General features: G+C 36.9%; 2 protein-coding genes across 2 annotated transcripts; both read left to right on the plus strand.

Annotated features, from left to right (window-relative positions):
* Window positions 1–4,256: 4,256 nt before the first annotated feature.
* LOC122027424 (protein PAT1 homolog 1-like) lies at window positions 4,257–17,954 on the plus strand. Its single transcript, XM_042586380.1, has 6 exons — window positions 4,257–4,413; window positions 4,487–4,583; window positions 5,310–5,458; window positions 7,146–7,202; window positions 12,501–12,570; window positions 15,341–17,954. Exons 2-6 carry the CDS (start codon window positions 4,514–4,516, stop codon window positions 17,392–17,394), a joined length of 2,400 nt encoding a protein of 799 aa, XP_042442314.1. The 5' UTR covers window positions 4,257–4,413; window positions 4,487–4,513; the 3' UTR covers window positions 17,395–17,954.
* A 1,366-nt stretch (window positions 17,955–19,320) lies between these two features.
* Window positions 19,321–23,006, plus strand: LOC122027433 (lipoyl synthase 1, chloroplastic-like). The gene is made up of 7 exons (XM_042586393.1): window positions 19,321–19,741; window positions 20,164–20,345; window positions 20,714–20,804; window positions 20,904–21,061; window positions 21,293–21,464; window positions 21,550–21,660; window positions 22,664–23,006. Exons 1-7 carry the CDS (start codon window positions 19,373–19,375, stop codon window positions 22,760–22,762), a joined length of 1,182 nt encoding a protein of 393 aa, XP_042442327.1. The 5' UTR covers window positions 19,321–19,372; the 3' UTR covers window positions 22,763–23,006.
* Window positions 23,007–23,304: the final 298 nt, after the last annotated feature.

Below are 23,304 nucleotides of genomic sequence, written 5' to 3' on the forward strand. Positions count from 1 at the left end.
ATATATATGAATAAAGAAAAGGGAAACAAAATCTTCTATCTTACTTAAGCACTTAAAAATAAATACTCTATACTACAGTTAATAATAAGGAAAGCAGAATAAAGAAAGAATTTAAATACTTTCTTACTTGAAGACGGCAAGGATGATGCTGATGTGTGTGTGTGATGCTGGAGAATGGAACACTGCTCTGATACCAACTGTAACAACCCACCCTTCTTACTACTACTCTCTAAGGGCGACCGTTACCTAACTACTACTCTACTTACTAGTGTCACTGACGCTATTATTAGAATCAGTTAGATTTATCACGGTTCAGAGGAATTCCTACCAAAAAATTTCGGCAGAGTCTCCCCTGTACCGGTGACCAAATCCATAGTACATAAGATATATACGCAGCCACAGGCGGCTGGAACACACTTTTCACAACCACGCAATTATAAAAACAACAGTAAAAGAAAGAACTACTCCAGTAAAAACAACCAACTATATCACTCCACAAATAATTAAAGTGACTAAATGCATATGCGGAAATAAACTCAACTACAATCTCACAAACTTCATAATAGTGTTAAAGAAAAGAACTAAAGCATAAACTCTAATCAAATAGGTCCTGCAGGTTTGGTAGCACTCTCTAGATCTCTCCATAGTCCAGACATCACACACTTCATCACCACCACCATCCTGTCGCCTCCCTTTCATAACTTAGCTTTTCCTTTATCTACAGTAGGAGGAAAGAAAACAAAACTATAAGCGAAAACGCTTAGTAAGTACTAATCTATCTCACAAAAACATCGAAGTGCATAAAAGTAATGCAATAATACTGAAACTGTAATGCTAAAACAAAGCTGCATGTACTCATGGTATACAGAAATAAAACTGAATACTAAACATGCTCACTAACTGACAGGAAAGTAATGAAACTACTACTGTAGGCTTAGAATTAAAGAACTAAATTTTTATTGATTCTAAGCATAAACTTGTTTCATTTTCTTAAATCCTTATACTAGAAATTAATCTTTTAATTTCTCTTTCACTTTCTTCTTCTTGTTCTTCTTTTCTTTTCTTCTTTTCTTTTTTTTCTTTGGGCCCAGGCTTAGTACCATCTTTGTTTTGTGCGCTCTCTAATAGTGACTGAGGTAACGAGTCTCTAGTCCTATGAGATAAAGACCTTGGTCTTACCAGGGCCAAGACCTTGGAATTGGTCACCTGGATTTATTTAACGACAACCTTGGAAGTCGGGTACTAGCCTCTTACTTTAAATTATTTGTTATCTTTCTTCTTTTTTTTACACTAGACCTTGGTCTTTTCTCTACTCACAACTTCTCATAATCCTCAAGTAAGCTTACTAAACACTGTAAATATCCAACAAGTAAGGAATTGAAACTAGCTAAGCATGCTATAAAAATAAAGCAAAGTCAATCAAACTACGAGGTAAACTTAATAGTTGTTCATGTTCAAGAAAACCATTAAACTAACACTACATACTTTAAATAAAGGTCATTCTTGGATAATAAACTACTCAAGCTTATTTAAGAAACTTTCAAGCCTAAAACAAAGCTGTGAAATTCTAAATTTTAGGTTAAAAAGCTAAGGAACTAAACAAATGAAACGCTAAGTAATCAAATTCTGAAATGTTAGAAAGGTAGCACCACAAGCTAACTCCAAATTATAAAACAGGGTTGTTCATGTTAATCCAGGAAACTAGGAACTCAGAACTGGAATGCTGGGAACTAGGGCTGACTAGCTTTATTGAGTTGGCACAAGAAGGACCAAACAGTAAGCTCAAAGAGGGTTGTTCATTCCACTATACAGCACAAGAAAAGAAATCTAACCAGACCTACTAATACAGAGCTGTTCTTTTCAAGTTTAACAGGGAAACTATAGCAGGAAATGCTCTAATCTGCATGGTATAAGAAGCAAACAGCATTGACAGAACAACATGAACATGGTATCACTTAACTGCATCGAAAATTAACAGCATAAGCAAGAAATGCTGTAACCTGCTCTAATCTACATGGTATAAAGAACTAACAGCATACAGAACATAAGAAACAGAACTTCACTGTTCCACTGCAAAACAACGACGACGACAACACCAGAACCCCATTATACCTAGCAGAGCATCAGGAATATTCATACACCATTGAAAATGAACCCTAACTCGGAAATCAGAGAGGAATAGGAAATTAACCTCGAAGCTACTCCTACCACAGGTGAGTAGTACTTACCTAGCTTCTTGGACTTACAACCGAGAAGAGGAAGAAGGCTTTTAGGGTTCGGGCGAAGCTTCTCAGCAACTCCTTTGTGCTTCCGAGCTCCTTCCGTCGGGATGACCACACGCGGTGAAGCTTGAAGATTGGCCGGAAGAGTCCTTTCGCCGGCACCGGAGAGGAACCCTAGCGCCGTTGCCTCGGTGTGTTTTCCGCACGCACAGCCGTCGCACGCGAAGGAGAGGACAACGAGATTCGGGTTCGGGAAAAGAAAACCTAAACCTTTTCTTATATCTAGGGTTTTCCCAAATAACTAAACTTTAAATCTTTTTCTCTCCATTCTTAGTTAACAAAGCGCTCGTAGCTCGGTTGGTTGGGCTGTGTCTGGTTGGCTCAGTCCGACCCGAGGTCACAGGTTCGAGCCTCGTCTTTAACAGTTTTTGTCAAAATTTCTTTCTTTTTACAAACATACTAAACGACCTCCAAAAATTACGTAAAAATACTCTAAAAATCTTTAGAATATTTTAAAAGCATTTCTAAATATTTTTATGGACATTTGGAACTCGTAATAGGGAAAATTAGGTCGTTACATGTCAGCATTGACCGCGCGGGTCGCGTCCATCCGAAGATGCTGAAGGAGAAATTTCCCAAGTGTAAATCCTCAGTGTGCCGAACGGCCTAGGAGATCAGCCCTACGTGGACCGAACGGGACGCAACCAGCCCATTAGCCAATCGGTCACCAGACTACTTGTCCAGTCAGTCAGGCTTGCAACCTCCTTCGACTAGAGTTGAGGGGGAGACACGTGATCCGGTGGTAAGGTAGGGCCCGCTCGACAGACGGTTAAGGTGGTCAGCGCCCCAGGAGTTCATCTGATCGGGCGATCCATCTGCCAAATTGGTGTGGGGAATACCCGACCCCGATAATACGACAGCTCGACCAGATACCGAGCTTCCGACGCTTAAAAGGCTCAAGTACGGAGGAACAGGGGCTGAGCGACCATCACGCTCGACCGAACAGCGGACACATACCCTTCCAGGCAGGCATGGCTCCCTCGCTCAATAGGACGGAGTCAAGATAGCAGACCATTGGCCGAGTAGACATCCCGCTCGGCCCGATCGCGATATCAGCTGGATGACAGACTGGTCGAGCGGCTCTCACCTCGGCCCAGTAACAGACAAAAGGAGTAGCTGGTGATATCCTTCTGGGAACTTGTGCTACTGGCAAATGATATGATCGGCGGCATGGCCAGACAGAGAATCGTACAGTGGAAGCTTCTACTATCACGTTAGGGATATGCTCGGGCTGTTAAGGTATGACGTCAGACATACTTTTCTAACACATCCTTTCCAAGTATGCTTTGAGAAGCGTGCACGTCTTGGGAAGTGTACACGCGCCTCTCGGGAGTCATATATAAGGATCCTCATACTTCGACGGAAGTATGTTTTTCAATACTGTTGCTACAGTTACGCTACTGCTCTTTTCTCTTCTCTACTTCATCTACTTGGCACCAGTGACTGACTTGAGCGTCAGAGGGTCATCGCCGGGGAACCCTCCCTGGCTTGGCACTAACGGCTTGTGGTTGCAGGCTTAGCTCGTCGGAGGCCTACGTCACATTCGGTCTATATCCAGTCAACGTGAGTGTCATCTTCTCAGTTTCCGTCGACTCGACTCTTAGACAGGATCAATATCATTATTTTAATTATTAAAAAGACATTTTAAATATTTTAATGAAATTTATAATTTATATAGCAGTTTTAATTAAAATTGTTATACGAGTTATTTAATACGTTCCATTATATAATCTGCCTGAATGTCCTTTTAATTATTGAGAAAAGAGGAGCGTTTTTTATTTTATTTTTTTTAAACTGCTCCTTCAATTTTTGCACAAATATTTAATGGATTTTAACAAATCTAATAAACTACAGGGTCCATTTTGAAAACATTTATACAATTCAGAAAAGCTATAGTGAAAAAATGTGAAACTAAAAGGAGCCAAAATGAAAATAAACCCACCCAAAATATTCCCCTTTGATACGCTGCCATGCCAATGATTCCTTTTCTTCCCTGTTTGTCACTCGTTCATTCGCGAGGCGAGGCCAAGTGCCGCCACACTGCTCTCTGGAGTCTCGACCGACCAGCCTCGCTCGGCGCCTCCCAGATCTCAACTGGCGAAGAACTCCAATCCTTTATTCTTGTCGCGAGGTGGGCGGAACTCCTTCGCCCGTCTTTATGCGTCCGCCGATCGGCGTCATCTTTTGCTACTTTTGCTCTTTAGGGTCTTAGCCTTCGGCATCCGGGTGCCATGGAAGGGCTTGATGCGGAAGGAAACCCCAGGATCGATGGCATCGGGAAATACTCTGCCGGTGGATCAGGTTGGTGTTTGCCACTTCCTTTTTTGGGGGTCGCGGTGGACCTTAGTGTCATGTTTCCTTTTTTTTTTTCGCCTCCTTTCGCATGGAAGTTTAATTTTCCTTTGCCATATGCCCATTCTCGATTGATCGGGTTGTTTATGTTGTCCTGATGGAAATAAATTCTTCGAACTAAGTAGATCTGTAAGTTGCATCTTCGAAGCCCCCCTTCGTGAGGTTTTTTAGAAACCGCTGATGGGCTTGGCTATTAATGCATGAATTTGTTTATCAGCGTTTCCGAGCATCGGTGTGAAGGTTTCTTCATGTTAATATCTACCATAAGTTGGGCTTGATTTCTTGACGAATCTTGTTTCAATGGTTTGGCAACTTTTCCGGAGGTCGGACTTCAATTGACACTTTGAAAAGATTAACAGCGAGCTTCAATTCTCCACTAACAATTCATTTTTGACATTTTTTTTCCTGTTAACTTCTATGATAATATTATAATAATTGACGTTGCTACTTGTAATTACTTTCTTTTTTTTTCTGAAAAAGGCTCTTAATGCTCTTTCCTTCCGTGCTAATTGCCATTCAGTAAACCTGTTATTTACATGCATTATCTAAGGCCTTTTTTTTTTGCTGCCAACACTAAATAATTGTCAGTATTCATGGTTTTTCATCGTTGTAGCAAGAGCTTATATTTACCAATGCAACTTATAGACTCGTAATGTGGTTTTGTGTTCTATGCAGATAATATTCTGTTTGATGCTTCACAGTATTCATTCTTTGGTAAGGATGACATGGAGGAAGTTGTGTTAGGTGGTTTGGAAGATGACGATTACTTTGGAAGTCTTGTTGGTCTTGAGCAATCCAAGTTCTCTTCTCTTGGTGATAAAGAAGTGAGTTACTTTTATTGATAAAGATATGTGTTACACTCTCCTATTGTAATTAGTTTGTAGAATTTTTATAGCTGTATCTGCCGATCAAGGTATTAAAAGATTGTCAACCTATTGCATGGCACCTAAGTTGTAGGCAGTGACTTAGGTGATTGGTATTAAAATATGTAAGAGAAGAAATTATTAAAATTGGCAAATGTTGATTTATATCTATATAAAATAAAATTCAATAATTTATAACTATAAATTCAAATTGTAAGAAAATACATAGCTAGCTTATAATTAGGATCATAAACAATAGTAAATATAGATAAGATAACTAATATCAAATGAATGGACAACTTATAAAGATTATATTTTCTCTTTAGACCCACATAACCCATCTAAGTGGACAGCCTGAGTTGCCTAGGCCACTTAGGTTGACTGCCGAGGTTGCTTTTTTTCTTACCACCTTGGTTGATTTCTATAAGGCCACCTAGCAAGGGCCGCCTAGCCACTAGATGAAGCCACCACTTGGCAAAAAAATCGCATAGATGGACACTTGTTCAAACAATGCTACTAATCTCTACCTAGTATAGAGGCACATTATATTGTGCAATTGATAAACCACTAGTTGAAGCAGCCACTTGGAAAAACCACCTAAGCAGCTGCTTATCATGAGTTATGACCATTGGTTTTAACAATTTTCCTTATTCGAATAGGTTAGGCATTAGATATGGCTGCCTAAATGGAGAGATTTGGCCAAGAAATCCCTTGGGAATAGCATATCACTTCGATTCATTTGTGGTTTGATGCATGCAATTATTTTTGTGTGGTTTCTTTGTATGAGTAAAATAGTAGGCCTTAACACTAGGATAACTTAACAAATTGGATTTAGGAAATATTTCTATGAAAGATCCTAGCTAATTAGAACTGTCATGTACAAGGTTCAGGTGTAGGAGCATTGACATATACATTCTCTATTTCTCAGACTTGATAGGTACACCTTCCCTACTCGTGCTGGCATGGCACATTATGAATATAGGTCTACTAAAGAGTGTAAGCAGCCAAACTCGTTGCATACTGAAAGGTGCAGAAGAGAGACTTATTTATTTATTTATTTATATATTCTCATGATTTATTAAACAATATCACTTAAATTTTGTTGGCAATCAAATATTTTGATCATTGTGAATAGTGGGTAGAATTATAGGCAGTTATAGCTCACCACAATTGGTTAGGGTTTACATGAGTGAATTTCAAATTTACACCTTTAAATAGTCATAGTTATTTGAATTTTGAAATCTAGATCCTTCTCAGCATTGTTGTCCATTATACCAATTTCCTGTCCCTTTGATTTTTCTCTCTTTTCTTTCTTTATCAAACAAACATTGATTTAATTGGATCCAAAATCTGCTTCTTCCCCACATAGAACTTTGTCCTAACTCATGTTTTCAACCTTTCACTTTTTATTTATCTTGATGATTCTTGAGATTGATTTGTTTTATTCTTTTGCTTCTTCGATTTAACTTTGTTGAGCTTTGATTGCTATTGTTATTCAAGTGTTCTACACTGAGAATTCCTAGAACCTAACCATTTACATACTATGTCAGATCTTTTAGTTCTTATTATTTTCACGCAAAGACCTTATAAAACAATATTTGCAAACTTTTGTAGCTAAAATTGCATTGTCCTATTGTAATATTTGCAGATTGAAAGCTTAGGGTCCTTATCCGAGATTGATGACCTTGCAACAACCTTTAGAAAGGTAAATTTAAACAATTCTGTTGAGTTTTTTTGCTTGCTTTGTTGATAGAGAAATAAATAGTAATACTATTAGGAGGTTTCCCTGTTGGTATATGAATGCAAAAAGGTACTTGTGTTGAATTTAAATCAATGAGATTTTAAATTCTATTTAATATATTGTTAAAAAGTTTAAAATTGTATATGTTGTTAAATTTTTTATATTACTTAGAATTTAGTTGGAGAGTTTTTAAAAAAATCTTTAGTTTTTAGACAAATCATTTGAGATTTTATTGGGATAAATAGTCTTTATTTTATAAGAAGTCTTATTGCTAATCTATAGCAAAGTTATGATCCCATGTATAACTATCACAACAATAATCAAGCCCTATCTCAATAGGTGGAGTCGGGTATATGGATCCTTTTATGCAATTGGTCTTTATCCCCTACTATATCACTATCTATATTTAAATAAATTTTATCATATTTTATCATTGCCAACTTAAGTCTTCTTTAGTCTTCTTTTTCCTCATTTAATGTGCATATCTTGTGATAGCTTTACATTGTCTGGAGCATTTATTGGTCGTGTATATGTTACCATCTTAAACGTGTCTCACGGAATTTCCCTCTAATAGATGCAATCCAACTTTCTCTCTAATATTCTCATTTCTTACCCTGTCCATTGTTGTTTGTCCGCACATCCATCTTAACATCCTCATGTGTTCGAGTCGTAGCCCAACATTTAATTTCATATAATATAGCAGGTTTAATCACTATATTTGTAGAACTTCCCTTCAAATTTTAGAAGTACTTTACGATCACAAAGAACATCTGATGTTATTCTCAATTTCAATCGTCCTACTTATTTCTATGTAAGACATTTCTCAACCCCTTCATCCTTTTGTAAAAACGATTCTAAATACTTAAATCTCTCGGTTACAAATAACTCATCATCTCCTATCTTAATAATTACCTTGTTACAAATATTGCTAAATTTAAATTCTATATATATTGTCTTTTCCCTACTAAGTTTAAAACTTTTCACTCACTTCCAGTGTTTCCTACCATGTACTAAATAAGATTTTGAGTTAATAGCATTTTTAATTTCTTTTGAATTTTTCAATGAGAGTTTTTTCTAAGTGAGGCTTATTTTTTTAAAGATATTTATCCCCTTGGTTAAACAATTCCATTTTGGTGTTACATCATTTTGTATAAAAGTTGAAGCATTATGATTGGTCTTGCTATTAATTATATCCTCCATTATCTATCATCCTTAAGCTTTGGTGTCGATCCCTATTCACGTCCCATTCACACTCTAGAACTTAATTACCTTGTTCTTGGATCACTAATTTTTATTGTGGTTCCCTTCTCTCCTCATCTCCACTCATCATTTCCTCCATTGCCTCCTTCACACATCTCTCGTTATCTCCATCTTCCACTGATTTTGTTTTTCCATCGCCATTAGTGCTCTCTTCCCATCTACCTCAACAGTTCATTGAAAAATAAAATTATTAACAAAGAGAGAAAAAAAGGGCAAGAAAACAAGTAATTAAAAAAGAGAGGAAAAAATCTATCAAATGTGGAAAAAAGAGAGAGAAAGTTGCCAACAACAATAAAAAGAGCAATCTGGTGCATATAGTTCCCACCAATGCAAGGTCCCAGGATTGTACGCAACGTAACCCTGCATTGCAAGAGGATGATTCTTCAACTCGAATTCGTGACCACCAGGTCACACATCAACAACTTTATTGTTACACCAAGGCTCCCCATTTATCAACAATAATAAAAGGGAAGTTCGGTACATGAAACTCCTGCCAATGCCGAGTCTTGGAAAAGGTTTATTGTACATAACCTTACTTTGCTTTGTAAGAAAAAGACGGTTTCCGAGACTCGAACCCACCCTCTAGGTCACATGACAACAATTTTGTTTCCCTTTTGCCAACAACAATAAATAAATATTGTCGTGCTCCATCTACTAAATGCACACCTCTTATCTCCATTGCATAGCTAGTCTCATTGGCAACTAGCCTCTTTTAGAAAATGATGATGTCTTCTAGATCCGGTATAGATGATCTCATTGGCAACATTTATGATGTCATGGTTGTCAACACAACCTGATGCTTTATCCTCTTCAAATGAAATTAAAGGACACTCTAATTTATGATGCTTTGACCTAGTAAATAATAGGCACACAACTCACCCATAATTGTTCTCCTTCAACACATATCCTTAAATTCTTTAGTCCTCGTGATGCTTAGCATTCAGATATCCTTACACACATCCCATTCATCATACACATCTTAAATGGCACCTCTAACAATTTGGGTTACAATTGCAACACAAACGTCATATGGTTGGCAATGAAAAACCACATGATCTTATTTTTTTCAATTTGACATCCCTAATAGTAGCTACCTCGGTAGATCCCCTAATTTGATAATAGCGCCCTTTGAGTAAGGAGAGGATCTTTCCTCAATAGATGATTGCCATGAGAAGATTCTACTCAGACAAATCATTTTGAAATGAGTATTTAGGGCAACTCCTAAATAGTAGGACTAACTAGCGATGTTGGAGGTTGATGACCATAGTCAGCTTGTAGAGCATCCGCAAAGACAGAGAGGGAGGAACACCAAGGGAGCTGGGAGTTGGCAAAATATCCAGAGGAGAGAAGAATTTGCACATGGTTGATCATGAAAAACCATTATGATCTTCTTCTCTTTTTAATTGGACATCTGTAGCGGTAGCTACCTTAGTGGATCCCCTAACTTGATAAAAGCACCCTTTGAGTAAGGACATTCCTTTCTTAGTAGATGATTGCCATGGGAAGACTCTACTCGAGGATTTGCTTGTTCGCAAATGATTTTAAAATGAGTATTTAAGACAATTATTAAGTAGGAGGACTAACTGACAGTGTTGGAGGCTGATAACCATAGTAAGCTTGTAGAGCATCACACAGAGACAGAGAGGGAGGAATACCCAGGGAGGTGGGGTTGGCAAAATCACAAGAGGGGAGAAGAATTTGGACATACAAAATACTAGGATTAGAATTATTCCAATTGAACTAGTCGAACTGGTCAACACTAGTTGAAACTGTTGCCTCACCTAAACTTGGTTGCTTCCTCCCCAAATCAAAAGTCCATTTGTTCCCCCAATCACTCGAAACAAAATTTTCTCACCACTACGAATCCATTTAACTCCTCTTAAAGATCCTAAAATTCTTAAATGAATTTAATTCGTAGAAATTAAATTTATACCTTTGTTGAATTTTATTTAAAGCTAAAGAAATATAAGATTTCTCTTTTTTGTTGAAGGGCACATGACAACTCAAAACTTTGGACCCTGTTCTCTATTTTAACTACTCATCCTTTATTTTATTAATGCTATTTTCATTAATATCTACTCCTAATTAATAGTTAATAATGATCTCATTATTCACCTTAATTGTATTGGGTCAAACAATTCCAATACTTGCATTGTCACATTGGCAGGGGATAGCTTGACTTTTTTTTTAATACGAAATCCTATACTATGGAATCATGTTGTTGGCTGCAACTCTCATTACTACCTCAAAATCTATACCCTACATGGAGCAACTAATACTTTATTCATGGATACAATTCGCTATGCATGCAATTGGTGTGATCAGTTGTACACCCTATAATTTTGGATTTCATCATCAAGCCATATTTGCACCAATTATTTAAGTTGGCTATATGAATCTTATTCATCAAATGAATTCAATGCAAGTTTATAACACTACTAATATTTAACTTAATAAATCATTTTCGTTTTTTTTTTGGGATTTCCCTCTCCCCTTACACCTTCCCCTCTTATAACTATAAAATTATTTGTCACCATTGAGCGTGTCAATATCATCTCACCTTGTAATCACATTGTATCATCTATTGGTGCTACATTTGACATTAATATTTTTAATCTTTTTACTAACTCCACACATAGGATATCTTAGCATGCTTATTTATGCCACAATTTATTTTTTTACATGTTTCTTTTGTTGTGCAACCCTCCAATTTATAGTATGACGGATTATGCCAAAGTGTTATAAAATTTTCTTTTAGCCCAAGTATTAATTTTTTATTTTTTTTCATATTCCATATTACATACATAATTAGAATATCTTGTCTACGAGTTACTTGTATGATATTTCTTTTCATCCGTAAAGATTTAGAAGCATCAAGAATCTCTGTGATGAGTCTTAATGTATAGAGCCATTAGAAGTAGAACACGGGTGAGAAGTGGAGGGAGGTGTAATTGGTGAAGGAGATGATATATCATATATAGAGAGGGAACTAAGATGAACCAAGGAAGGAGAGAAGGTGAGTGAGGGAGTGGAGGGAGTCAAGGTGGAGTTTGGGAGAGTGAAGAGAAAGAGGTTGGAGAGCAAGGTTTATGGATGAGAGGAAAGAGAGGGGATAAGAGAAGAATAGGAGTGGAACAGAAGAAGGTGGTGACGGGATGGAGAAATAGCTTTTACTGCCCTTTGCCAATGACCAAAGAGAGTCATCTATGATCCAACGTGGAGCTAGATGGGTGCAGATGGCATTTCCCATAAGATGGGTGTACCTAACAAAGCTCTGCATTTGTTACAATTGTAGTAGGATGGGTTTGTTAAATGTCAACAACTTTAGGTCAGATATGTAAATTTTATGTTGAAGTACAGAATTTTTTTTTCAACTTAGTAAAATCTGTCTAAAATACTTAATATTCTAATATAGTGATTGTGATTGTTGTGGCTGTTTACCCAGGTTACATGTGTGAGTGATTTATGCTCTTTCAATTTAAAAGCTCAATGAAATTAATACATGTATATGAATTTTGGGTTTTGTGATTTATTGAAGCTGCTACTTGCTAAAGAACATATCTGAGTTATCAATGAAAAATTCCTTCTTTTTGGTTATCTTTATTTGTTCTCTTTATTTTATCTGTACAAATTTCCTGTTTGTAGGATCTAAGGTTCTGAAGTCCTTGTGCTATTGTGTAGTTGGATATTTCACCTAGTATATGTAGCCTACAATTGGCACCTATAAAACACTACACTTGTTTTTGCCTAGTGATTTAGATTTGGTTTCTTAGGTTGTTTTATTGCCTTCAGGATTCCCTTAAAACTTTTTGTCAATGACGTGTTCTTTTTGCCTTTTCTTATGTCTCTGATATGTGGCAGACTAAGATTTAATTTAGAAGCTTGTATACCTCCTTGAGCCCTCTGATATTATCTATCATATTACTCATGATTCTTACCATTTTTGTCATGATTTCTTTATGCATCTGGTCTTTTGTTGACTGGTTATTTCTGCATTCTCAGCTGAACAGAGTTGTCAATGAACCAAGGAGTGTAGGCGTTATTGGTGATAGAGGGTCTTTTTCTAGAGAAAGTAAGTGATAGTGTGGTATTATTGCAAACTAATCTTAATGTGTTTGTTCTATCTCAGCAAAGAATTTAAGTTCTTGCTGGAGACTATATGTTTATCTTCTTTTGCATCTCACTCCTATGTAAAACATCTAGAAAGTAATATCTAAAGGTGCAGATGACATAGAAGAATGATATTACAATGGTAGGATCTGAAGACAAAATGACAAGGATATTTCCAACCAAAATATTGCATTCTCTTCTTTGTTTTGTATTCTGTGCCTGATTGCCAACTTTCTTGGGATGTTTTGCTAGCAATGTTCGCTACTAAAATCCTTCACACACTGATAGATGTTGCAATGCTGAATTGTTTTTCATGCTATTATTAAGATTTATGATCACAATTGGATGCAGGAAATTTGATATATCAATTGAGAATTAAGTCGAACATAATAGTATGAACTTTCAGACTTTCAGTTGAGAAGAATGAGATAATAATATGAACTAAAGAGGGTTCACGGTGATTTGAGGAAGTGCAAAAAGATACTAAAGTATACCAGGTTGCTAATGGCAGGAAAAGAGAATACACAGATTTAGGTAATATTAGCATCGTACTTATTGAAGATCAAAATGTTAGGGAAGCCTAACACAATCCAAGATATCAAGGCCCTTAGGTAGGGGATACTTTGGTATACTATGTACACGCCCAAAGGGAAGCATAAGTCAATTGTTATGAAAGTGAGAAGATGACTCTTATAATTACAGAAAAGAGAGATTATTTAACAAGCTATTCCATGTTCTACAAAAAAAAAAAAAGTATGTTTGGAGATTAAAATGTATAGTAAATTTATTTAAGTTAAAGTCCAGAAGGTATTACAGTTGGAATCGGTGTGCTGGGGATATTGAACTAACAAAGTTATTACTTGAGAGATAAGAAATTCCTGCTGAAAGAGCAAAAGTGTTTCTAGGACCAATTTATTAAGGAAAGAAAGTGATGAATAGTGTGTGTGTGACCATGAGAGATCCTGTGAAACTTTTGGAAAAGGTATGTAACAAAATAATAAGAGTATTAATAATTATATCAACGTGAGATTTTTATATGGACAAATATGCTAATATAGCAACATGTTAGTTACTAGGTGTATAACAAATGATTTTTTTAAAAAATATTTGTGAGTTTACATCATGATATTAGATGAACTCATTAGTTGTATTAAAAATAGACCCCCTTGTTTCATGCTATCATCAGCTAATTTTCTGCTAATTGATGAGGGTGAAAATAGTATAAATTGGTCGTTGAAATTGGGGAGATAAACTTTAAATTAAAAGGTGTACGTTTAAGTGTGACTGAAATGCCAAACAAGCTAGGAAATATTTAAGATCTATGCATACGAAACTTCTGTAGTGAATTTTAGATATTTTGGATCTAACAGTCAACAAGGAGGTATTGATGCAGTATTATTAATAAGATACAAAATGTGCGGTCAAAATTTAGATAAGTTTTGGAACCTTGTGCCATTGTCATGAGGTTAGAAAGAAGCTTTATGAGGTCGTGATACTATCCAATATATTTCTTGGATTCGTGTGTATTGGAAATTTAGAAATCAACATGTTCGAAAAGTTAATAGTAGATATGATAATGTGTGAGAGGTTACTAGAAAAGATAAAATGAAAAAAATTCATGGACAGCTAATCGTTGAATAATTGGTGCAGTTTCAGGTTTAAACGAAATGAATATGTTCAATTTGAATCGGTTAAAGGTGTAGGAGGTAGGAAACCAAAGAAAACTAACATAATTAAGTTATTTAAAGGATCTGAATACAACATTGATATAGCCTTACATATATTCTTTTGGTAGGTTTATTTAACCACCTCTTAAGTCTTTCAAGTTAGATATGTAAAACCATCTTGTATTGCATGATTGGAGCAAATATAGGTATCATACAAGTGCAAGATAGGTTCAATTTTAAAGCTATGTTGTTAAAAAAAATATGAGTAGCAGACCATTTGGTTCAACCATATGAAATTGTCATCAATATGCTATTGAAATCCTTTATATGTTTGTCTTGAGGCAAAATAGTCCCAACTCATTTCAAAGAATGGAATGAATACAAGAGCTGGGAAGCCGTTGAGATAAATTGTTCTGGAAGTAAATTCTTGATTCCAACAAATCCTATTGGCTTGATCATTTAGAATTGGAGTTGACTACATATTCTTGCCAAGTTGTTGAGGACAAATATCAATTACCAAAATCAAAGAGCAATTAAGTTTCATGGTTCTTGGGCCTTCCTCATCATTGACTAGTTTTCAGTAAGTCTAGTACTTGCATCTGTATGTTGCCCTTTGGATTGTATGTAGCTGATTGTTAAGGAATCATACTCCCTCTGGCGTAATTGTCATTGAACAATATCATGCCATAGTTATTTTTTCCTCCAGTACAATTAAAAATAATTGGCCAAAGGAAGCTGCTTGACTTACCTTTTTCTTCAAAGAACAGAAGATAAATGTTTTATTCGACCATTTTCTACTTAAACTGAATTTTCAAGTTTATAATCGGTAACAAAAGTTCTACTAGGGATTGATTTGTTTTTAAATCATTGACTACACTTTCAATTTACTCAAATCTTTATATGATCTTAATGTGCGAAGTTGAGATATTGCATATTGTTTATTGCTTCTGATCTTCTAAGGCATTCTCACACTATTAACCCTACTAGTCCTGCAAAATGACTATATATATATATATATATTTAACATCATTCTAGAAATTAATTCAAAAAATTATGCCTACTCAGATTCTTCTAATGCGGACTGGATACAAGAAACTGATTTTCCAAGATGGATTGATCACCAGATATTGGATGTTGAAGATGTTCAGGATAACAAACGGTGGTCGTCACAGCCACTTGTTACTCCATCTCAGTTTGATGAACTAAAGCCGCTGTATCGTACTTCTTCTCATCCACACCAACTGCAGCATCTTCACTCTGTTGAATCCATCTCTGTCCCCAAGTCATCTTTCACTTCCTACCCTCCACCTGGGGGGCAAAGTCTACCTCTAACTCGCCATTCAAGTTTGCCATCTGTGGGTATAGCAGACCAGATATCTGGTCCGCTGCCTTATTCTAGTTCTCTAAATCAGTTGGGAGGATTGCATCATGGGCTGCACTATCATCCAAGTATGCAGTTCAAACATCCTGGTGTCTCATCTACTAGCATGCCTAGAAATTACTTGATCAATCATTCTGACCTCTTTGTAAGGGAGAATCACGGCCTGTTGCCTAATTTATTTCCTCAACATTTACTTCCGCAAGGTGGTTTAATTTCACCACAGTTTTTGTCACAGCAACAACAGCAGAGATTGCTCCAGCAATCTCTTGCCCATTTCTCCCACCTGCAATCTAACTTATTCAACCGATATAATCACCCTCACATGATGAACAGCTTTGAGTCAGTTAGTGGTATGCCTAATTTTAGAGACAATAGATCAAAATCATCTCACAGAGGGAAACACAATATGCGATTGTCTCAACAGTCAGAGACTGGCAGCTCGAAGAGTGATAGTGGTTTTCAATTCAGATCAAAGTACATGTCCGGCCAAGAAATAGAAAGCATTTTGAAAATGCAGCATGCGGCAACACATATCACTGACCCTTACCATGATGATTACTACCATCAAGCTTGTCTTGCAAAAAAGTCATCTAGTTTAAGACTTAAGCATCGGTTTTGTCCATCAGCAATAAAGGATCCTCCATCACGGTCACGTTCTAATAATGAATCCCATGCATATGTTCAGGTTGATGGACTTGGGAGAGTTCCATTATCTTCAGTTCGCAGGCCTCGCCCTCTCCTTGAGGTTGATATGCCATCTGCATCAAGTGATGATCAGAAATCCTCTATAAAGCCTCTTGAACAGGAGCCTATGTTGGCTGCGAGAATCACAATTGAAGATTGTATTGGCCTTCTCCTGGATGTGGATGATATCGATCGAGTTCTACAAGCTAACCAACCACAAGATGGTGGGTTGCAACTGAAGCGGAGAAGGCAGGTTCTTCTTGATGTCATTGCTGGATCACTCCAACTTGTTGATCCATTTGGTGCTGGTAAATCTGATAACTCAACAGCTTTCGCCCCAAAGGATGACCTTGTTTTCTTACGTGTCGTTTCTCTTGCAAAAGGCAGAAAGCTCATATCACGCTATCTTCACCTTCTACTTCCTGGAAGCCATCCAACTAGAGTAGTCTGTATGGCCATTTTCCGCCACCTTAGGATTTTGTTTGGTGGTCTACCAACAGATCCCAGTGCAGCAGAAACAACCATCAATCTGTCCAAAACTGTGTCTTCATGTATGCGCAATATGGAACTTAGCGCACTTGGTGCTTGCCTAGCTGCAGTAGTATGTTCATCTGAACAACCACCACTCCGTCCTATTGGGAGTTCAGCTGGTGATGGAGCCAGCATAATTATAAAGTGTGTTCTCGATAGAGCTACGGAACTTCTGATGGACCCTCATGCTGCAAGCAACTACAGTTTTTCCAACCGAACCCTATGGCAGGCATCATTTGATGCTTTCTTTGGGCTTCTAACTACATATTGCCTCAGCAAATACGACAGTATAATGCAAATGCTGCTTGTGCAAGCAGCTGGTACTACAATTATAGGCCCTGAAGCAAACATCACTATTAGCAAAGAGATGCCTGTGGAGCTGTTACGTGCAAGTCTTCCTCACACCAACGAACATCAGCGGAAGATAATACTTGAGTTTGCCCAGAGGTCCATGCCTATTACTGACGCTGGTACTCATGGAGGTCAGAACAGGCCTGAAAATTCCGAGTCAGTTCCAGGATGATGCACCCAATGATAAAATGAATCATCTTTCGATATCACTCAGGTGATTTCCTTTCTCTTCATTATGTTTGAATGCACACAAACCTGGTGGCACATCATACTTAAAATCACAGACAGGTTTCTGGCAAAAACCCAGATAGTCTCTCTACTCTCATTTAGTCTTCCATATTTGAATGGAGTACTGCCGACATTCATGCAAGAACATTTGTGGAGTTGCAACTGGTTACATATAACTGTGAGTTGCAACGGTGGTTTCATCGAGGGAGCTTACTTTTAATTGTCTGCCTTGGCTCTCCATACAAATGTAATGGGGATAGTTGTACAGGACATTTTATTACCGTTCTTTCTTTGACTCCCAGAATCGCGAGGTTATGTTTCTTGTAGTTAGCATCCCCTATGTGCTTCGCCTTCCTTCATGGCTCATTTCTTTGTGAGTCTAGACTCTAATTATCATGCAAATTCTCGTCTGAATTGTACAATCTCTTCTCCATTGTAATTTACAATTCAGGATATTGTTATTTGGTATCCTGATATAAACTCTCTGCGTGGTTGTTTGATGAATTCTGGTAATAATAGTTACTCTCTTTGTCCAGGTTTAATTATTTTTGTACCTCAAGTGGCTGCTTACATTGTAAAATTGAAATTTGATGTCCATATTAGTTAAAGAGAAAATCTGGACGAACTACAACATACCCGTACTCGATTAGGTAACTAATTAATTTTGCACCTCAAGTACCTGTTCAATTATTTTGTTTATCTTGAGGATTCTGATTTTCTCAAGTGAATTTTTGTTAGTTTTTTTAGACTTTAATAGATGTCATAGATATGTAACTACGCAGATTAATGTAGGTTTTATGACAATAATTTGTCAGGTTTAATGTCGGAGTCAATAGGAAATTTTTTTCACCGGCTGAACTATCGTTGACTGGTAATCGGTGATTCCAAATTCGTTTTGAATTCCAACTTGTTTTTTTTTTGACATTATCGTTTTCTTTAATGACATGGAGTTCTTAAGCAACTGAGTTTACTAATTAACGATATATTAAATTACCGATTGGCATTACATTAATAAAATAGATATATTTTAATATTTGATAAAATAATTTAGATAAAGATTAAAAATACGCTTTTTTATTTCATTTATTATTAAAGGGCCCTTTTATTCCAACTCTCTATATTTTACGTTTTTTTAATTGCTATTACTGTAATTACAGTAGTTAGATGTTATAATATTATGTTGATTAGTATTATTTAAAATAAATTATCTATGTTGTAACTGTGATGATTCATAGATGTATATTATGATGTTGGTTTGTGTCGACTAATATTGATAAAAAAAAATAAAACGTCTATATTACAAAATTCATGAATTGTAATTTTTATAATGTAATATTATTAGCATTAATTATAAGGGTTTTTATAATATAATATTGACACCTAATTTATTTATATTAGTCAGAATTCAAATATTTATATGGTAGTAATTATAAATATGTTATAATAATCTTTAAAATAAAAATAGTTTTGAAAAAGTAAAATTACAGATAATAAACAAAAAAAGAATATCTCTTTAACAATTCGAATATAAAGAAGCATCCATTTGATTTTTCTCAAATAATTTGATAACAAAATAAATTAGGATATCTCTTTAGTAATTAGGATTCTTTGAGACTTTGTTTTTTTTTCCAAAAGGGACGGAGAAATCGATGTGAGTTTCTTGCATTGATTTAATCGCCCTTTGGAGTTCCATTTGTACCCTTTCTTTATTCCGTAAATGGCTTCCATTCACATCAATTTGGTCCGTTTGATAGTGATCAGACGAACAAAATAAATTTGAAATTCCTACTATTATTAGAATAGAAAGGGCATTTAAGGAACTTACACTGTTTTGGTCATAAAATTATCGTAGGGTTAAAAGGACACAAATGGGAGCTTGCTCCTCTTCTCGTTCCAACCATTGCCCAGCTTCATCCTAAAAAATGTTGCAGAAATCTCTCGCCAATCCTCTGCTTTCGCCGATCCCAATCTGTCTCACGAAGCCTAGATCGAAGAATTCAGGGAGTTTGCTCGCTTGTGTTCGATCTGAGGCAGTAGGTGCTTCGAAGAGGGCCGAGGCGATGCCCGGTCCGGCGCCATCGAAGCTGTTCGACTCGCCGGCGGCGGTGGCCGCAGGGTCGTATCCCGGCGAAATGGGACCACACACTGGCCGTGATCCGACAGTAAAGAAGCCGGAGTGGCTCAGGCAGAGGGCGCCTCAAGGGGAGAAGTACAGGATGCTGCAGGAGTCGCTCTCAGAGTTGAAGTTGAACACGGTTTGCGTGGAGGCGCAGTGCCCCAACATTGGAGAGGTCAAAGTGGCTCCATGATCAAAATTTTAGTATAAATAAATTTACGAGTTCTTGGTTTTTCTAGCATCAAAATTTCTGAACGTTAGGGAAAAGATCCGTCTATGAAGCATTATTGATCTCTGTTTTTTCATCTAAATTATCATTCCTCATTGCCAACATGCTGCAAGATTGTTGCTGTAGATTATTTGAACTCAAGTTTGTCAAAAAAGAATTCTCTGAATAATGTGTCTGATTCAGTGATTTTCATGCAAAATTACAATCATTTCAAGGATTATAAGTGATATTTTCTGTTACTAAATGTTCAATATTTAAATTTCATACCAAATTACAATAATTTCAAGGGTTATAAAAATGCACTATTGAATATATTTCTGCCCATAACTAAGTCCTAACATTAGTTACCAGTGGTGTTTTGGGTGCAGTGTTGGAATGGAGGGGGAGGAGCTGGTGGGGAAGTCGATGGTATTGCAACAGCCACAATTATGCTTCTAGGAGATACATGCACCCGTGGGTGTAGATTCTGTGCCGTTAAGACCAGCAGAAACCCAGCGCCACCAGATCCCATGGAGCCTGAGAAGACAGCAAGGGCAATTGCTGATTGGGGGTAGGTGTTTCATTTCATAATGAGATTGTGGCAGTTTATATTGTGGCAGCAGCATGATATCGAGCTTCTATTAGGATTTTTGTTGTCAGAGTAGTTGTGTTATTAAGTCGATAATCAAGCAAAAAGTTTACACATTCAACACTCCACTGGATATCGACTTTAATACTAACAGCTAAAGTTTGGGGATGCCGTACATGGAAATTATGAAACTAAGTAGCAATTTATTTTTCACATAGAGAATTCAATAATAGCAATGAGTAAGCTGCCTTCTTGTTCTTTAGTTCAAGATATACATTTTTCTTAATTATAGTGATTTGATGTCATTAGCCAAAGAATGGTGTTCATTTTATAGTTAAAATATTTGACAGAGTGGACTATGTTGTTCTTACGAGTGTTGATCGTGATGACCTACCTGATGGTGGAAGTGGCCACTTTGCTGAGACAGTAAAAGCTCTGAAGGTTTGTAAATTGTTCTCTTGGTACTCTAGTTTCCCTTTGTGCTTATGCTCGGAGATGCTGAGTATTCATGGTTCTAAGAGCTGTTTGATTGTATTCCAGATACTCAAACCTGAAATATTGGTGGAGTGTTTAACTTCTGATTTTCGAGGTGATTTTGAGGCTGTTTCATTGTTGGCGGATTCTGGCCTTGATGTATTTGCCCACAACATAGAAACTGTTAGGCGATTGCAAAGAATTGTCAGGGATCCTCGAGCAGGGTAAAAAGTACATGAAAGACATAATTCAGTGTTTATTTCATTTGAAGTGTGACTCTTTTGCATATATGTTCTAAGATATGACCCCAGAGAATGAGCCTCATTTTAGTTGATATAACTGACAAACACAGAAAGTCCCCTATCTATTATCGCCTTTACCTTAAACCAACATACAAGACAAAGAAAACATCTAGCCGATTTGCATTAATACCAGGTCTTATCATTCCTGGGCAGGTATGAGCAGAGTCTATCAGTCCTAAAGCATGCCAAGATACACAAGGAAGGGATGGTGACTAAGTCTTCCATTATGCTCGGTCTTGGTGAGTCAGATGAGGAGGTGAAGGAAGCAATGGCTGATTTAAGGGCCATTGATGTTGATATTCTTACATTGGGCCAATACTTGCAGGTACGATATGATGCAACTTGAAATGGAAGCCGAGTTCTTTTTGTTTTGTTGTTTCATCACGTGTGGATTTTGAAATCATTTGCAGCCAACACCGTTACACTTGACAGTCAAAGAGTATGTGACTCCTGAGAAGTTTGTCTTCTGGAAAGAGTATGGAGAATCTATTGGTTTCCGTTACATTGCTAGTGGACCTCTGGTATGCGCAGTCATCTTCTGATGCTAAAATAAAACCTGTCTTTATTAGAAATTTTTGCACATGCTGCTAGATGAAAAAAGCAGACGGGATCCTCTGGTCCCGTCTGCCCTGGTCCGCTCCTGGCCCTAGCTAAAGCACATCTATTCCTATCAGAGAAAATTTTGTTTTATTTCCATAGTTCATTTTTCCCGTTTTGCCCATTAGAGTTTCAATTTCATCATAGAAATTTGAAATGCACTGCACCCTCCATCGATGACACTGTAACAAAGGCAATCTAAATGCTGTTGCATGCAGCGCGTAGCCACAATTGGGACTAAATGAGCTTTTTCTGTTGTGGTGCCTCCATCTGGGTTAGGATAGCAAAATCCTGTGCAGACCCCTGCTGTTTCCTTTCTGCCCGGTTTTTAATCTTCAAACGCTAAAACCCTCAATGAATTCCACTCCTATCAGCTCAAGAAGCAACTGCCGGCCATTTTGGCGCCCAGCCACACCTGAAAGACCTCGTGATAGTGTAGAGCCATGGTTGTGAGGAGTGTTGGGATCAGACCCGCCTTAATAAGCCTACAAGGACTCAAAATCTATTTCAACACACAAGGTTTCCTATATTCTCATCTACAGCGGCAGCACCTCACCGAGAAGCTTGTTGAATGCCAGGTCAAACCACATTTTGCATGTGACTGCCTTTTTACCCTTCTCAATGATGGCAAAACAGTAAAGATTGGAACTAGGAAGACCGTTGTTATCACGTTAAGAGAAACATAGCTGTTTAATTCCTTTGTCTGGTATCTTGTACCATAATCAAACAATATGTTATTGTTCCAATTTATTTATTCAAAGTTGTGCTCTTATAAACGATATAACCAAGTTGTAATCTCATAAAGCATAACTGTGCCCCAAAAATAGATTGTCGACCAATTTTTAGTCTATTTTTGCAATACTACAATTTTTTTTTCATTTTTCTTTTTGTAGTTGACGGTCTTTCTTTGTTTGATGGTACTTTTAGGTACGGTCTTCTTACAGAGCGGGAGAGCTCTTTGTTCAGAATTTGGTGAAAGGTTCTAAGACATCTGCTGAGAGAAGTGACAAAATTGCACGAGAATAATGAATCTCTCCATCTGTAATTTTGTGAGGCTTTTCTCTCCTCACTTGATTGAGTTCTAGCGTCTTTTCAGTTATTCAATCTCTGGTTTTGGTCCAGTATAAACATTCCAAGAATGAAACAGATGAAAATACAGCGAGTAAAAGAGGGATTGGAAGGGAACAGTGTAGAAACAAATGAGATGTATTCCAATGATCAACAGATGTAATTGTTTGTAGTTTGGAAAATGCAAATGTGATTTTTGACAGCTTGCTAGGCTTTGGTGAATTCCGATACAAATCATCTGCGAACAGTTTGTGTTCCTCATACACATTCATATTTTTTTGTTGATTCAGAAATATTGTCAAGATTGATGGTGTATATGGAGAGAGAATGAAATAGCAGGAATATAAATAAGATAGAATTCGAATAAAAATGTATTGATTAATTTAATAAAATTGTAAGAGAGATAGAGGATTAACTCCAATAACACTGAAGTAATCCTGGGTCGTTCAGTTTGCTTGGTTTTATCAACACATGAATAACAAGACACTTTGATCCCCTCC

The sequence above is a fragment of the Zingiber officinale genome, chromosome 1A (assembly GCF_018446385.1).
Source record: "Zingiber officinale cultivar Zhangliang chromosome 1A, Zo_v1.1, whole genome shotgun sequence".
NCBI classification, from domain to species: domain Eukaryota; kingdom Viridiplantae; phylum Streptophyta; class Magnoliopsida; order Zingiberales; family Zingiberaceae; genus Zingiber; species Zingiber officinale.

Coding starts and splice junctions, on each gene's coding strand:
- LOC122027424 (XM_042586380.1), top strand. CDS start 4,514: ATGGAAGGGCTTGATGCGGAAGGAAACCCCAGGATCGATGGCATCGGG. Junction 4,584..5,309: donor ATACTCTGCCGGTGGATCAG/GTTGGTGTTTGC, acceptor TGTTCTATGCAG/ATAATATTCTGTTTGATGCT. Junction 7,203..12,500: donor TTGCAACAACCTTTAGAAAG/GTAAATTTAAAC, acceptor CTGCATTCTCAG/CTGAACAGAGTTGTCAATGA.
- LOC122027433 (XM_042586393.1), top strand. CDS start 19,373: ATGTTGCAGAAATCTCTCGCCAATCCTCTGCTTTCGCCGATCCCAATC. Junction 19,742..20,163: donor AGTGCCCCAACATTGGAGAG/GTCAAAGTGGCT, acceptor TTTTGGGTGCAG/TGTTGGAATGGAGGGGGAGG. Junction 21,465..21,549: donor CATTGGGCCAATACTTGCAG/GTACGATATGAT, acceptor AATCATTTGCAG/CCAACACCGTTACACTTGAC.